The 18,935-nt window shown below is 32.6% G+C and overlaps 1 protein-coding gene across 1 annotated transcript in view; it reads left to right on the forward strand.

Annotated features, from left to right (window-relative positions):
• Positions 1-18,935, forward strand: part of LOC116337644 — a 57,569-nt gene that overhangs the window by 3,468 nt on the left and 35,166 nt on the right. Inside the window, exons 4-9 of the mRNA XM_031762386.1 lie at positions 39-188; positions 262-869; positions 1,046-1,289; positions 1,496-1,589; positions 1,707-1,764; positions 6,252-6,335. Coding sequence (XP_031618246.1) covers positions 39-188; positions 262-869; positions 1,046-1,289; positions 1,496-1,589; positions 1,707-1,764; positions 6,252-6,335 — 1,238 coding nt within the window. The remainder of the gene's footprint in view (positions 1-38; positions 189-261; positions 870-1,045; positions 1,290-1,495; positions 1,590-1,706; positions 1,765-6,251; positions 6,336-18,935) is intronic.

Raw genomic sequence — 18,935 nt, forward strand, 5'->3', positions numbered from 1 at the left:
CGAAACTAATTATGATCAATTTGAATAAACTATTACAGGCCTGTGCGACGGATTATCGAGTTTTTCTTTTTAGTAAAGGCGTTAATTGCCTTTTTCATATTAGTCTATATTCATATAACATTTTCACAAACTCCGGCCACATGTTTAGAACATATGAAAGCGAAATGGCCACGTGATGGTATCCTTAGGTAAAAATGAAATTTGTTTAAATTCAATTTCGATTGATCAGAACGATTTTTTTTTTTTCATTTTTTTTTTCAGAGTTGAAATTATTCGATTGTCGGATAAATCATTTAAAGAAACAATCAAAGATGCTGAATTATCAACGTATCGATCAACAACAAAAGAAGGTTATCTGAGTTTGGATCCATCAAAACCATTGCCACATGAAGTGGAAGAGGGTAAATCACGTTACGATAATATCCGTCAAAAGAATATGGCCGACCAACAGCAGCATAAACATGAATTTTCTGATGTAAATGAGCACGAAGCGGAAATCGTATCACAATATGCCGATGTAAATGATAGTGTAATACTGAATAAAACCGAATTCCGTGAAATATTGATGACAGCATTAAATATTAATAATGGAACGATGGTGAACGATTTTGGAAAATCGCATCGAATAAATGGTGAAATGACTGCAACGATCGCAGATAGTAATCAATCTAATGACGTCAAAATTCCGGAAATTAAAGCATCTTATGAACATATCGCACCATCCACAACAACACCATCAACGGATGATATAATTTACCTAAATCAAACGATTGAAAAATCATCAACACAAATTCCATTGAATGATGTACAGAAAAAGGCAAATCCCATATCACTTGACACACCCGAAGTTGACAAACTGTTGAACGAAGGTAATTTTGTCATAAAACCTATAAATTATGCTGATTTTACCTTTAACCCAACAAACTCCATCATCGTAACCAATTTCGACGTCATATTGTGTAGATCTTCGACAGAATCTCTTTTTTGAAAAATTATGTTATAAGTGTTTAAGCGTGTGTGTGTTTTTTTTTATTCTAATTTGTAGTGTGGCCTGAAGAAAATTACATCGTTGAATATTCATTGGAATATGGTTTCTTGCGTTTGTCATCGGCGACACGTGAACGTCTTAAAATACCGATACAAGTCGTAAATCTGGATCCTGATAAAGACAAATGCTTTGGTGATCCATTAAGTCGTTTTATTCTGAAGGAATTTCTTGGATACGACGATTTATTGATGGCATCGGTTAAAGTGCTAGCCGAAGAGGAGAACAACAAGGGCTATCTAAGGTAAAACGATACGATACGATGCTGCAACGTTATAATATACAAGCAATTTTGAATAAATGCACAATTCAGCCATCATACATTGTTCCGTTACCGGTCGTATACGTGGTTGTATGCGTGCATGGCTGCTATTGATGTTTGATATTGCAGCAATGCATTTCATTTCGATAAATTTTATGTGACTGTGTTATTTGTCTCTAACATTGCAGAAATGTCGTGACTGGTGAACACTATCGATTTGTATCAATGTGGTGGATGGCACGCGGTTCATACCCGGCTGCATTTTTCATCATGATTTTATTCGTAAGTTTCAACTCAATTTAATTTTCTGTTTAAGAAAATCCATCATGTTTTGTGTGCTGGTGCAACGTTACAAATAACAATTAATCATTTTCGTTATATTCATTTTATCATTTTCAGACAGTGTCAATTTCGATTCTTCTACGATATTCACATCATCAAATTTTCGTTTTTATCGGTAAGCATGCGATTTATAATAATTTTAATTAATATATCATTTGAATTGATGGAGAAAGAGACCAATGCCTTATCTAACCAGAAGTCAGATTTTGATGGAACACTTTTCCAATAAAAAATAAAATCTGTAACTGTACTATAGTAATCACATTTTCTTCTTAAGATTTGGATCATATTTCTTGTCGTTTTCGTATTATAGATGACTTATCCGATCAAATTACACGTTTATTCAAAATAATTGGACGAGTGTGACCTCCTATGAATATGAATAAATTGTCAGTTGATGTCATCATGTGATTATATGTGATTCAATGGAATTTCATTGAAAATTGAGAACATGTACCTTTCTTTGGATGCTAATAAACCATTACCAATCGTTGTCAAACAATGTGCGTGCGTGTGTATGTGTGTGTGTGCTTGTGCATTGAAAATGGTTGTAATTCATAGCATTCCAACGATATTTATTGATGCTATATAAAATATAAAAGAGCATGCATGTCGTATCTCTGGCCATAAGTGATTATTTTTGGTCATGAAAAGAATATCGATATGCTTCGAGGAGAAAGTGGTGCAGATATATAGACAAACCAATATTCACGTGGTAACAGAGAGTTGCTTCTATCCATTTCTTTTCATTTTCCTCTCACGATCGCTGCCAAAACCGAAAAGCAAATTTCATAGATGTTTCAGTAACTTTTCATTGTCTGGAATCGATTGCATTGTTTTCGATGGCCAGTTCACGAGGCTCAAGTGTCAAAATGCCATATATACGGCCAAACAGTAACAATAACACCGGAGAAAGACGATATGATAGAAAACAACCGAATATTATTTTGCCGATGGGACAATGGTGTGTATATCTAAAAATGTGGCATATTATTGTTCTTATGCTGTTGCTGTTGTTGTATTTGTTGTCATTCATCTCTATTTTTTTTGTACTTCTGCATCCAAAAAGTCGGGAGGGTGAGCAAATAATACGCTTCGTTGAAATATTATATGTATTTAGCTGCCAGTGACATGAATGCAATGTAATACTAGATATATTTTTTTACACCGAAATGCTGCCATGGCCATTCTTTTAGTTAACACGTCAAACATTCATATATGCTCAAACATATAATAAATTATTTCAGGGAATCATATTGTTTTTGAAACCATATCGGTCGAAGTAAGAGTGAGTGAGTCATGGCTGTCGAGCAGCCGACACAAAAAAAATCACAGCCAAAACTGAATTCCATTTTGTGGTTGACTAAATTGATTGGTGTGATATTATTTTATGCCGGCAATATGAGCAAAGCCACGTGCAGCCTCCACTTCCATTGGCATGGTATGTATGATAATACTTTTTTCGTCATTCTCTTCTGTCGTTGGTTTTCAATTTTTCGTGGCACATGGAATTATCGCCACAAACAGTCAGAGAGAAAAAAAGCACAGAGAGCGAAAGTGACCAAATTGGTAAAGGAAATAATTTCGTTAGAATGATGACCAAACCAAATATTTGTTTTACGATGATAAACAGCATACATAATATTCTCTGTCCCTTTTGTACCAGTTTCAAATGGTGCCATTTGAGGATGTTGTATTTTTGAGCAAAATTTCAATGAAATAGGCAAAAAAAACTGAAGAAAACAACATCAACATCGACATTGCAATCAACATCAACACACACCGGCATACACGTCAAAAGAGCAAATGGTGGTTTAATAAAAGGTAGCCTTTGTTGAAAGAGTATAGATTTCATTCGTTCGAATTTCATCACACACACACACACAAACACATGCAGCTGGCGAAGTAGCCACTTTTCGTTGATTCAGAGCCAAAAACTTGGCTCGGAAACAATGGAATCATTTCGTGTTTCCACTCTTCAAACTGATAAAATCTACTTGCCGGTTTTTTTTCATCTATGTGTGTAGTTTGTGTATTGGAGTCCGTATGATTGAATCCCATACTTTTTCACTCACACACACGCATATAAACTCTGTCTCCCTCTTTTCGCTCGCTTCATCTCTCATCGTCTCTCATCGTTCAACCATCGGGTGATGTGACTTCGATACGGACAATACCACGGTGATCCATCAACGTCAAATTGTTATGTGCTTCGTCTATTTCCACCAAATAAAGGAAGCATACGGTTAAAGCGATAAATTCAAAATCAGTTCTTTTATAGTTCACGTGTTCGATGGAATTCAAATGCAATTAGATGAATGGTGCGAATACAAGAGAGAGAGAGAGAGAGAGAGATGCACCCACCTCATGTTTGATGTCCAATTGAAAGGTGCGCTTCGAGTCAACAGTAACCCAATGTGATGTAGATTGATTAAAAAAGCGAATGTGATGTATCCATTACACAAAAGTATCGTCCAAATTGTGTGACTATATGATTACGCCATTTTGGAAAATCAATTTGCCGGAATAAAACAAAAATAAATAAATAAAACCCCAAAAAGGCACAAAGAGTCCGTGAGAGAGGTGTATAAACTCGAGAGAGATAGAGAGAAATAAACAATCACGAACTAAGTTTGGCTACTTTTTCGTTTCTTATCCAGTGATTTTTTCATTCCCAAAAAATAAATATAATTAATGGATTGACACTATATGTGACAAGTCAAAAACCAGCAGATGAGAAAAAACAAAACAAAAACATTATTCCACCGATACATACCAAGAAGGGTGTATTTTTTATTGGATACAGCTGGTTGCTCTGATAACAATTTCGAATGTCGTTCGTTCACCTTCGATGCCAATCCAGGTATCGTCAGTCACTCAGGACTTAGGAGTTCTTATAACAATTATTATTCTATAATCTCCTCACAGCTGTCTCCCATTTTTTTTTCAAATATGTGTATGATTGTTCAATTTAATTGATTTAAATCGTAGCATAAGTAATGCTGGCATCTTGAAATTGTAGCAAATTGAATTGAAGGGGAAAAAATGTGGGAACGAATGGCAATAAAAATAACAAAATAACTTGTTACTAATTGCTTCTGAAAATAAGACAAACGAAAAGAAATAACGAGAATATAAAAAAAAAAATACTTCAGCAAAATGCACAACAACAAATCCAAATGCTAATTGGCACAAAATCGTCAATAAATAATATATAAAACAGACGAGATGTTATTTTAATGAATTTTCATCTGTTTATATGTGCGCATATTCTCTTGAAATATCATATACTAATATGTAATCAGCTTTGTAGTAAGCACGCACCATCTTCTTCCATTGTTGAATTCGTTAAACGCTTTCGACATCGCAGATAAATTTAGAATCAAGTGCAACGTAAATCATTCAATTATCTGCAAGAAGAACTTGCATAAAATCCTTGAAACTCACTTCACTTTCTTATAAGATACAAAAAAAAGTCGAAATGAAATGAAATGAAATAAAATAAGGTGAACAGATTTAGCGTGAGCGAGTCGAATGCCGTTGCGATGAAGTTCGAGTATAATTAGTTCAAATGATTATTTTATTTCATTTTTTATGCATCAAAATATGTTAATCCAAATTAACTTAGTGGTGCCATATCGTAACAAGGCTTTTTCAACAAGCTGTTTGTCAACCTCACGATAATAAATAGCATTCATTTTTTATTCTTTCCAATTATCTGTACTCATCAATGGTTCAAAATTCGAAGCGTTTGTTTTTTCGTGTAAATTTGAATGATGCCAATTTAATGTACAATTTAAACGCATTAAAGCGCATGTCACTGCCAACCTTCACAAGCTCTTTTGTTCCAGAATGATAGTTTCGTGACCGATTAATTAAAATTGTACAAGAATAATGCTAAAAGTTATGAGTATGAAATGAATGCAAAGACAAAAACAATGATAACAGCCAATACATTGTGATGAGAGAGAAAAGAAGGAGAAAGAAGTGAACGAAAAAAATATAGAATAAAATCTATAATCTCGAGATTATGGAATAACAAACATGATGAAAACACACACACACGCGCACACAGCTTGAAATTAAGACGAAACAATTAAACGAAAAATGAACAATTATTCTTGGATATTGTGGATGTACGCGCTGGCAAGCACTTGACATTATTATTGTTAGCGCGTTCAAGCTATGCACATTTCAGCGAATTCAAGCAGAAATATAAGATTCTTAATCTGCCACTTGGGTGTTTTGAACATTAATGAGCTTATTTAGTAAAATTGCAATTCATCTATGAGCAGCATAGATTTGGATTTGTGTTCGGTTACCACCTTGTTATATTTTGCTCATTTTCCTCAGTCTCAATCTGTAATCGCTATCGCGCTCTCTGCCATTTGCTATTAAAAGGAACAAAAATAGAAATGAACAAAATAATGAAACGTTGTTATCCCACATGAAAACGCCTGTATTGTATATAATTATCATGGGTATAAAAATGCTTAAATTAATTTGCTTTATTTTCATTTATTTTTAATTCTATCGATGATTTTCGTTTTTAAATTTTCATTTCCCTTGTTCTTTTTTTGTTTGTTTTTTTTTTTTTAACAGTGGATTTGCTGCAGATGCTTGAGTTCAATGTATCGGTTCGATTTCCAGCCGCCTCCCTGTTTACAGTCATATTGGCCTTATGTGGTAAGTGTTTTTTTTTTTTGTCAAGGTTTCATTGTTTTTGGTAAGATAAATAAGCATCATAAATATTAATCGCATCTTGAATTATATTATAAAAGTTGTCTATTTGTTTAAGTGCTTCGGATACTTGAGCAAAAACAGATGAAAAATATTGTTTTGTTCTCGATTATTAGATCTACTTGAGATTGACACCTTTAGTTATCGATGCACGAATTAACGCCATTCCAAAGTTTTTACATTCGTGTCGTTGCTTATGTAACAATCAAAGTTCAATTTTGTTTGGCTCCCTTATTATCTAATTGAGCGTATAATATTAAAACCAAATGAAATATATATACATTCATCCTGAAACGTTAAATGCATATTGGATCAAACGGTTACAAAACGGTTGCTGATATTGTGTGTTCTTTCAAAATACGGATGTGTGAAAAGCACACACACACACACACACACCAGCACGTTTCATATGCTGTTAATAAATCACACAATTGACTTACCTGTAGATCAAAATGTGCGCGTGAACAGAAGCGTGTAATTAATTAATTTAATGTATTGATAATATCCTTTATTAAATATGTATTCGTGTTATTCGTAATCCATTCAAACATACCAGCATTTAATTGGTTGATTGATGCCTTTCTCTCTATCATTCCTTCTTCTCCTCCTCTTTTCGCTGCGTTCTGCTACCAATTCTTAATGTAATTTGTGGCCGACAATTCGCTTTGCGCCACTTCAGCTTAGTAAGTCTCACAAGTTGTGTCAGAATTTGTGATCTGTTTATGGCAGGAAGAGAGGATGCAAAAAAAAAATGTGAACCGCAAAGCAATTTCAAAAATATGTAATGATTTAAACTTTTATTGTCCTTTCAACGACAAAAAAAGTGCCCAGCAAAAAGAAATGTTCTTTCTGTTTCTATTTTCTGTTTGTTGACTCTTGTTAAATCCTCACTTGCTCTATACACATTTTCAATTGTCGAAAAGTGACAATGAAAATATGGTTAATTCTTTCCGTTCAGTTTTTTTTTTATATATCTGTCGTTGTCGACGTATTTATGGAAAAGTTTTTCTCCCTATTTACCAAAATCCATTTTGTTCAATGTATTTTGGATATTACCAACCATGTACATCTTTGCCGCTTTTTTCTCAGTTGGTTGAAAAAAAAAGTTTCCATTTGTCTTTTTTCTACCTTTCAGCCCAACCGAGCTAATGAATTTTGAAACTTATGCTTTGTCTAAAGGTTTAATTTTTGCGAAATGTTCACATATTCAAGTTGGTGCACAATATTTATTTTCTAATATGTCATACGGTGTTGGTTTCACGGTTGCTTGGATGAGCTGAGCTCCTGCATTTTATGATATCACTTTTTTCACCATTTTCAATGAATCACAGGCAACCAACGTTTTTCTGTTTCTATGGAGCAAGACAAAAAAAAAGAACACAAAAATCCCAGCCAGATAATTTTTTAACATCATTTTATCATTTTCTACGAACCAAGTGCATTGGTATTGTACAATTACCCGTTTTGCACTTTTTATATCTGGTCATCAGGTGTATTTTCCCCTTTTTTATGGTGCCTTGCAAACTCAAATGCTATCTCACGATTCATTCTTCTCTTTCAACTTCCGTTTATCATTGCAAACCGTTTTTTTTTTATTTCAATCAAAGTTTCGGAAGAGCGTCAATCTCGCCATAAAAATCTGGTGACTCATGATAATAGAAACATTTGCATCTGCTTATGAGCTTTTTTATAACTCACACATCAAATTGGTATTTAAAAAAGATTTAAATCAAATAAATAAATAATGCTGTTTGATGATTTGACTTTTTTTTTTAAGTGAGTTTCATACAAAATAAGAATGCAATAATTTTTTTCGCTGTGATAAAAAGTAAAGAAAGTCATTAGATGTAAATTGTCAAGTCGATTGTTCTCATTGTTTCGATGAAAAATTCACGATTGGTTCGTTTATTCTATAAATATGCGCAACTTTAAGCGAAAGCAATTGAACGCTTAATATTAATAAATTAGCGGAATAAGTTTTGAATTTATATAACGTCATCAATAATAGTTAATTAAAATGCACATGTTTTTCAATGAATTTCGTATGGTTTTATCGATGATGATGAACGAACAATTGCATTTCAAATCTTACGTGGCACGTTTCGTTCGATAATAATATACACGCACACACACGCACGGTGCATAGTGCACAACATTGCGTCCCAATTTTCATGCTCATATATGTAAAATAATAGATCCATAATATGCTTGCCAATTCAATGGCACGTACGCATTCACATATCATCAAACCTTGATAGGATTTTATCAAACATTTTTTTTGTTGTTGTTGTTTCATTCGCCCTGATTTCAATCATTTTCAACCACGAAACATCTCTTCAATTTCACATATTCTACATATAGAGTATAAAACAAATGCACCACGTTTCGCAACGCCATTGTATTTATAATATATGCTTGCATTAATGTGATTTTGGTTTGATACATCGATGACATCGCTGATGAGAAAGTCAAAAATGTATGAAATATGAGCATATGTGGATCAATAAACTCGATCAACAGAATTGACTTTAAAACAATTCCATTCAAATCAACATAAACTAATTTCATTTGAATTTGTAATTATCATTCGTCCAATCAATCTATATACACTGAAAAATTGCTACAATGACATTTTGGGAATCCCTTTTTTCGTACATTGTATGAACCTTATTATGGCATTCAAAATCAATGCTCGATCTTATACGAAATTATTTCGGTTACAGAGTACAACGTTTTGTTGTTGATGATTTTCTTCTTTTGATTTTCATAAAGAATTTTTGTACAATTTACTCAATATTTTTCTCAGTGTACAACAATAGAATTCTTTTGTTGATTAAGAAGTCGCATTGAAATCATGATTTTAAACGAATATTCGTTGATTTAATTATTCGGTTCAATTGAAGATCGGCAGATGCACAAATATCAAAATTCTAAAGTGATGGATTTGATTGGATAAGTTTTGGGGGCATAACAAATTTATTTGAATTTAAATGTCAGTCATTTGCTTGGTTTGATTAAACCATACATATGAAATTCGAAATTGCCAAAGCTCATTTCGACTCGAATCGCAAATGTTATCACCATCGAAATAGATGTCCAATAATATGTTTCGGTACATATTTCGGACTATACGAGAGTTGGTTTTTGTTCAGCCAATGCATTCATTTATGAATGATACTGTGTCCATGTTCAATAATGTGACATTCACACGCAATACTTCCCATGCCAAACAATTAATCGAACACATATTTTGAAAACATCAAATTAATTAACACAAATTTCAATTAAGAAATTAATGCATTGTTCAGTTGAATTCAATTTCGTCAGAAATTGAGTAGGATAAAAAAAATCGAACCGCATCAAATTCAACAATTTCCAAGTATAATAAATTTAGTTGTTGGTCAATGTGAACAATGCGCCTTTGCTACGATTCAATCGAAATCATGCGTTACGTCTTTGTTATTACAAAAGATTTCGCTTAACAGATAAGATAAAATTTATCCATAATTAAAATGGTGGTCAACTCAATACCAAGGGCCGGTTCGTGCATATTTCCATGCTTGCCTAGATACGCTAGGTAGCATAGATATGCCAAGCATAGCGGCAAATGCAACCGACGCATCGCCGTCCACTCTGTATGAACATTAGGGTGTTTCCACATGGAAAATATTAAAAAGTGACTAGTATCATTTTGAAGAGCGTAAAATTCTGTATAAGATTATGTGATTTTCGATGCTGATTGGTCGCCGATGTCACTTCCTGAACTAAAAACACATTTGTAAATTGATTTCATGTCGCATTCACGCCAGAATCTGTAATTAATGAAATTATAAGATTGAACAAAATTAAAAAACATAAAAAATAATTTTAATATCAATATTATAGCTTGAATATTAAAAAAGTAACACAAAAACTAACAATTTTACCACAATAAACCAAAACAATGCAAAATCGCCAATTCATTTGACAGAATGACATTTGAAGCGTGATTCGCTCACGCATGACAAATGACAGGTTATGTGTCAAATGAATTGGCGATTTTGCATTGTTTTGGTTTATTGTGGTAAAATTGTGAGTTTTTGTGTTACTTTTATTAATATTTAAGCAATTATTTTTATATTAAAAAATTATTTTTTATGTTTTTAATTTAGTTCAATCTTATAATTTCATCAATTACAGATTTTGGCGTGAATGCAACATGGAATCAATTTACAAATGTGTTTTTGATCCAGGAAGTGACATCGGCGACCAATCAGCATCAAAAATCAAATCATCTTATACAGAATTTAACGCTCTTCAAAATGATAATAGCCACTTTTTAATATTTTTCATATGGAAACACCCTAATGAACATACACATGTTCGTGTATGCAGGCGGCCGTGCTTTGAGAGACGTACGCATAAGATATAGATCGAATCGAATGGCGACGGATGCGTTGCGGATTGCATCTCCGCTATGCTTAGAAATAGAAATATGCGCGAACCGGTCCCTGCTCAATACAATTCATGCAAGTAATTAGAATAATCGATAAGTTTTGAAATTAAATCATAAATCATAGTATATTGCTATTGTGTCAAACAATGAAGAAGAGAATTTTTATGGGCAACATAACATTTACCGATTGGTTTTATGCATCGCAAATAAATTGAATCAATAGATTTTCTATATTGCATTCGGTTTTTAAGTTCAATTCAACATTTTGAACAAACGGTGCGAATTGTTCGAATACCAAACGACGACGACGAAGACGACCATCATCACCACAACCATCATTCCATTTCATTCGAAAATATATAGTAGAGAGTCAAGTTTCACACAATCAAACATCAATAATGGTTTCGTTCGAGAAAATAAACGATGCATAAAAATAACAACTAAAAAATAACAAATAAAACTGAGAAAAACGAAAAATGGGAAGTTATAGAAATTTAAATATTTCTCTCTGACTCTCTTCCACTTTCAATTCATATACTTCGTGAAAATATTGAAAATTGTGTGAGTGAGTGCACAAAACGACAATGCAAATGGAATGGAAAAAGCGAAAAGTCAAAGAAAAACAAACGGCAACCGAAAAAAAAAAACGTTTCGTCGACGAGTGATTCGATACCAAAAGCAATGAATTTTGCGTTAGAAATCCGAAAAATTGCTGAAAATGATACTCAGTATGGATATTGTCTACTAATGGATTGAAAGAATCTTTGGATTTCACTGACTTTTTCATCTATCCACCTCCACCTCTCTCTATCCTCGATTCGCATTCTTATTTGATGCAAATTTTCGTACATTCTCATCAAATGTTAAATTCACAGTCATATTTTATACCAACAGAATAATTTCCAAAAATTCATCGTTTTGCAAAACAATGCACGAAAAGAAAAATGAGAAACAAAAAGAAACGATGATTTTTTTTTTGCTATTAAGGTAGCGAGTTCCATATCGCGAATGATTTTTTTATTTCTTCAACTATTTCGAACGTGAACCATGATTGTGAACACATTTTTACGGAATAGTTATCAATTTTCAAGAAAAATCTGCATATATTACTCTATGTTACACACTTCTTTCATTCCAATGACATTTTATTACAATTCCGAATGTTTTTGATTTGAAAAAGACGATATAGATGTAGGGAAAATAGACATCTTATCGAGGCGATTAATAATATACATGCATCGAAAATATTTTGATTGAAATGGGAATTGTTAAATTTATATGGTATATATTCAAAATATGCATGTAATAGAAGGACATGTAAGTACAATTTGGTATTTTCATAAATCCAATGTACAGCGCAAATTCTTTGGAAAAATGAAGTCGTGAGATTGAGGAAAAATTTGCTGGCGGTATTTGTCGACATACGTTAAATACATTTTTTTCTTATTCTCGTTTCAACGATACACAATTTTCAATTGAAAAATACAGAACTTGTTTATAAGACAAATAGAAAGGAAAGTAGCCAGATAATCTTATTGTTACATTTTATTCAGCTATAAGCTACAAACACAAATAAAAACATACTAATGATATGGATGTCCTTGTCCATATTTAAAAACATTTTTTTTTTTTCAAATATTATTAATATTTTTCTGGTGAACAGCAAATATTCTGTTATAAACCAAATTCCAACTTTGAAAGAAGTTTAGATGTACACAGAGATATATATATATATATAGAGATGTAAGTTGCCGTATGCTTATTTGATATGGTTCTCAATGGACATATAATATGATGACATTGTTGTTAAGCAGAGGTTGCAGAAACAAAAACGAAATCATTTCAAGTTATATATTCAAATATTCGGCATTTTTTAATCTCGCATTCTCCAAATGTTTGGCGGTAATTTAAATTCAATAAAATCCATTGAATTTTACTTAATGAACTTTGGTCAAAGTGCCATGCCAACTACTATAATATTTAGATGCTTTAAAATTGAAATTATTTCGGAAGATAATTGTTTCAACTTTTATTTTGGACGATTTTGTGGGTGAAAACGAAATCTCTTTGAAAGTTAATTCCATCAGATCAATTTATGAACTAGTCAAATGAAAGCTTTATCAATTGCATTGGCATTTGGTTGTATTCATTTTCTCTCTCATCATATGTGTTATATTATACACGTGCATTTATTATACACGAAATACATAAATGTATTTTATACTTGATTCCACTTCATAAAATTTTTGAGCATAATATGAATTGACTGCGTGAACGACAAGAGAAAAATTGTGAAAAGAGAGTGAGAGAGCACTCATATGAATGAGTTTTTACTTTGTTTTTGTGTAAATCGGGCGTGTCTCGGTTTTGCCATCTATTTGAAATACAATTTTTTTGCGTTGTTAGTGTTGCTTGGTTGATTGGTCGATGTTGATGTAATTTCATCGGCAATTTTTCACGACAGTATTACATGAAAGAATCTATCAAACATCGCCACCACAGAAAAGCAAGAACCACATATGGAAAATGATGTGAAAATGACAGAGATATAGTCGAATATTAAGTGGATATAACGGTAAAAAAAGATGGGATATGAAAAATTTTCGGTTTTGCTATATGTAAAGCAAAATGTCGATAAAAATAAAAATTACAGCATTGATTTAGTGGAAAATTAAATGAAATATCGAAATTGGTGCATGCAATATCATATGTTCGGGTATTATTCACAAAATGTCAATGATCTTACCGTAAAGACAACGCAGATGAACACAAAAAAAAAGAAATTCTGGCGTGAAGCTCGTCAAGGGAATTTTCAAAGAGAAAACAAAATTTATGTTTTTTTTTTTCTTTCAAGTAAAGCTATTCTAGCTTCAAAGCCACCTTTACGATGATCCTGAAAATGACTTGGACATAAAACTTAAAAATTCAAAGAAGAAACAAAAGGCTAAACACTGTCAAGACAGTGAAACTGAAATGAATAGCATTGTTTTTGCCATAAACCGCAATTGCTAATACTAATTATTGTGTAATAATGACTTCAATTTCCTGCTTCAGTATAAATATCCCAAGGGTATCGAAAATAGATCTTTCATATTTTTTTTTTCTCTCCATCTCATCTTTTTTTATTTAGTGAATACATTTTAATATACTGTTCGTACTATCGTAGACGCAGTGCACCCATCAAAAAGCAATATCAAAGACCAAAAAACCCATTCGGGAGAGTCAAGTGAGTGACGACGACATTCGTCGTATCAGTTGGAATTCCCTTTTCAGTGAGAAAACGGTGCTACCGTCGGTGAAGTTGCCATATTTTTCTGCTATATCGTTTTGCTTGTTTGATGGAATTTTGCACGGATTTCTTTAGTTGCATTGCGTACCATTAGATTTATTTCAACAAATCCTCAGCTATTTTTCTTTCTTCCCGAACATTTTAATGAAACCATTTAAATTGTATTGCAGATGGAATAAAGCATGAAACGGCTGCTAGCTATGTTCACTCACTTTGGTTCAATCAAATGTAGTAGTTTCTAGTTTCGCACGTCTAGTAAGTTGGACAAAAAAAAAAGAACTATTCGCCATGAAATATAAAGAAGCCAAAGAATCTAAATAAAGTTAAAATATGTTGAGTGCAATTTTTTTCTTCAACCAGCGACGGTTTTTTTTATCTTTTTTTTCTCCCGTTTTGTCTATTCGCAACATGATTTTTGATGAACGTTTTGCTGTAGTCATTGTTCTAGGTGGATTTTTTTTCACGTCTTTTTGAGAACGAATGCAATCATTGTTTTTGACACTTGATTGTAATTTTTCTTAATCCTGGCGCATCAAGTTGTTTATCGCGCCTTTTTAACAAAACAGAAAATGACAGTAAACACCAGCATCATAAGACCAATACCAAAACAAACACTCTCTATTAGTGTAGAATCATGTTTTTGAATGTTGTTTTTTTCCCAAGCTCAGAAATTCAAATTATTATTATTGTAAATTATTTTTCGGTAAAAGTCTTGTATTTCTGATTATTAAATTTTACGAAGAAACGCAAGTGCATGGACGACAGATGTTTTTGTTGTTCGGCATAAAAAATGAGTAGCTATAATTAGAAATTATATTGAGATATTTTGAGCCACCTGAATCAGCTCAGGGGCTTTTATTGTCTTCACTCCGTTTTAGCGCGTGACTTTAGCTCCATGGGCTGATTCAGCTAGCTCAAAATATCTCAATATAATGTCTGGCTATAATAATTTCAATTTCGTTGGCAACTCAACTACTCTCGCCATCATTGCATATCAATAAGAAAGTCAAATAAATAATCGTAAAGAGCAAAAAGCTAATATCAATCGAAACTCAATGAGAATATGAAAAAAGGGCATACCAGAGACGTATGTAAACGAAATGGAGCGAAAAGGCAAACGTTTAATAATAGTTACTGGTTGTGTTGTCCATTGAATGAAAGCCAAAACGATATTAAAATGAAACATTTCCCTCTGTGTATCTATCGATGGTTAAGTTTGTATCAAAAAGTTTAATTGCAAGTGCATCGATGATGACATTTGTTGTACAACTCTTCTTTTCAGCTTATGGTAACTTTGAGCATAAATCCATATATAGTGTTTGAATATTTGGAATAAAAATAAAGTGCACGATAAATCCAATATTGGCGATTTTCAACAACATATTTTCTATCAAATTGACTCTTGTCAATCGTAAACACCTTTATTGAGACATCGTTATCTTGATTTGAATTTATGTTCATGCAAAAGGAATGTTCGTTTTTGTGAGAAGCACTTTTCTTCTTCTTCTTCTTCTTCTGAACATAACAACAACAAAATTCATCGGTTGGCCATTGAATGCATAAAGATTGTTTGATAATCAATATGTATATTAATCGTGTAGTATGGGATGGTGTCAACAAAGATAGCCATTGATAGTTGAACTGCAATATAGGCACGTTCTTACTTTTCATAAAAGTATAGTAATACCTGTCGCAATCAACATATCGATTGAGAACATACCAACGATTTTCAAACGAAGCAACAAATACGCTTGTAATTTATGCGATAAGATAAAACTCAGCTATTTATGATATACGTGAAAACATTATTCTGGTTAATATATATCTGATTCGAGTGTACAAAAGTAACATTCGGTTTGGATAAACCAAACACACACAAACACGAAGAGAGCGGCGATATAATTGGAAAATATTGTAAATATTCGACATCAATTTTCAAAGAGAAAAGACAGCGACAAATGAAAAGTAATAGGGACAGAAAAAGTGAGAAAGGGATAGCGAAAAGAAGAAAGTTAAAAATAAAGGAACCAATATTATAAATAAAAAGTATCCAAAAGAATGAAATGGGGAGAAAGAGAGAGATAGAGAGGAGAAATCGAAATGGAAGAGAAGAAAATAGAGAGAAATAAAATGAAAATCGAATCCTCTAGTGTCTATGGTGTCATTATATAGTTTACCATCGCCAGTTCAGTGCAGAGAGTTTGTGCTCGTTGTTTGTTCTGTGTTTGCCATGGACATTATCTATGATCCCGAATGCTTGATTTTTCTTGAAATTTTCTTAAGATTGTTTTTTTTTCGTCTCTTCTTTTTCAACCGTCGTGTCTTTCTTTTCACTCATACCATATTTTGCTTGAAGTTCGAACTGTTCAGGTCGGGTTTTGTTTCCTTTCAAGTGGTTTTTGATTGGTAACTACGTTGCTCCATTTTTTCTTCGTACGTCTTCTTCTTTTTCTCGATTTTCTGCGATTTCTTTGGTATGAACTCTCATTTTGTCGCTCGACTCCGTACTCGTACAAGCAGTCACATAAATTTGTGTGTGATAGCAAAACTGTTGCTCCTTGCAAAAACTGTGCAACACTGGATACACGCATCTCAACATGTTTTATCAATGAAAACAAATTGTATTTTCCTTATTGTATACAACTTTTTATGGTGTGAAATTCTCTCTCTCTCGCTCGTTCTTTTTTCTATATATTGTGCCGAGAAAGCAAGCAAATATATCAATCGAACTTGTATACACATAGACGGACATTTGCAACTTACAAACACATACATAACATAGATTTATCAATCGTGATTTTTTTTTTTAAAGCACTACATGTTATAGAAGAAAATTGTTTTCTCCACACTTTCTGCTCATGATTGATAAATAATATGAATTGAGACATTGATGCAGGACGAGGCGAAATAAACAGGAATATATATATATATAAAACATTTTTATCGGCCTTTTTTGATATACGAATATGGCGACGCAAGTAAACATGCATGAAATTAATGAAAAAAATATAAACTCACTGATTCTGTAAATATGATGTGAGTAATAGAGAGGGATTGAGAGAAAATGAAAGAAATTGACATATGTTATGTCTGTTTTTGATGATTAAACCTGTTTTTTTTTTTATTGAAGTGGGGCGAGAAAAAAAACCTCAGTCGGCATCAAAGATTGACACAGACAAAGTGGTGCTGACCATAAGGCAAATTTTATGCCTTGGCTGAAGAAAAAATATTGAATAAGATGAAAATTTGAGAAACATTCCACGGATATGCTTTTGTGTATGGAAATTTACATTGTAAATACAAATTTGAAATGTTGATTGTTAATTGTACGATAATTTCCGATTGATAATTTAGTTTCGATGGAGATTGACAATAGTATGTGTTATAAGAATATAAAATATAAATTGGAATTGAAATATTCTCGAAGAAATTATGACAACCGATGTAGCTTGTTGTTAGTAAATACTTGAACCAATCTCAAAACCAGGCCAAATATTAATTGAAATTGAAATTGAATGTACACATGCCACATGCAATGATGGAAATAAACAAAGTGCTGATGGTACACCAACAAAAAATGTGCATGGTTTTAATTTAGATTTTATACTTTGCAAAGTCGTTTCGCCGCATTTGCATAATTTCTACTTAGCGGGGTGAAGGTTGACCTTTAAATAGAGTTAAGTCTATTAATTATATTCCATAAACGGTTCACCTTTCACAAATAGAAATAAGTCGATGATGTCTTAAAAAAGAACTGTTAAAACTAAATTTCATCTCATCGTTGTGATGTGTATAAACTATTGAAATTTGCATCGCTGATTAAAATAAAGCTCGGTCGCTTATCTTTAAAGTCAACTTAACAGTTTTTCCTGTAAAATGATTGAAATGGTTCGAAATGCGTTTGCTTGGTAGAAAATTATTTAATCAAAGAGAAAAGTGAATCAGCATTTCTCACTGATGACAGCAATGAAGTAGATTATATATAAATCGAGTGAAATTTATTGTGTCAAAATTACCATAACCAGGTCTTCTCTTATATTGTATTCGGGGGTTTGTTAACAGCATAATAGCCTACATTCTAGCACACAATATTGTTGTGACAACCGAGCCAATGATAATGTGTTAAACAGGACAAATAGAATCTAATTTTCAAGTAGCAGCAAATGCGTCCATCCAATTCCAATGTGACTTGTTGTCATCTTCTTGTTATTTCTGTGTGTTGCATATTATTTTGACTTTAAATTCAAGACGCTCGTATTATATTCGCGCATTTTCTTCAAATCACATTTAAGACACAACAAATCTGATGCGCTGTGTAATTTCCTTTTGTAAATGCTCAATTTGCTCAAGTGTTTGAATAGAATAGACAATTTTCGCCTCAAAAATTACGGAAGAGGTGACAACGAAACGGTTCTTAACATAGTTGATCTTGTTGCGCTTATGCCGTTTTCAACGTTTCACATCTCGTAATTTGTATAATGGTGGTTTGAGAGCTAAGATTTCGTTCGTTATTTTAACCAAAGTGAGAAAAGGCGAGCAAGCGATACATGCACATTGATTTATGTGATGTTGAAGCGAATTTGTTACGATTTTCGTTGTATGCATTGATGGCAAACCGGTACTTATTCCATACTTATACGGAGTATAAAACAGTGAACATAAAAGTGTGTCGATTGAATTTATAAAGCGCCCACTTCGAATATATAAAGTTATTGCAACGACAACGGATGACACGGCATCGAGTGTCAACTTTCGACTATTGACTGCCTGTTTTCCATTCCACTTTATAACGAAACTATAATAAAATGACTGTATTTCAAAC

This window comes from Contarinia nasturtii, unplaced genomic scaffold (assembly GCF_009176525.2).
Source record: "Contarinia nasturtii isolate CC-2019 unplaced genomic scaffold, AAFC_CNas_1.1 Cnas_scaffold_285, whole genome shotgun sequence".
NCBI classification, from domain to species: Eukaryota; Metazoa; Arthropoda; class Insecta; order Diptera; family Cecidomyiidae; genus Contarinia; species Contarinia nasturtii.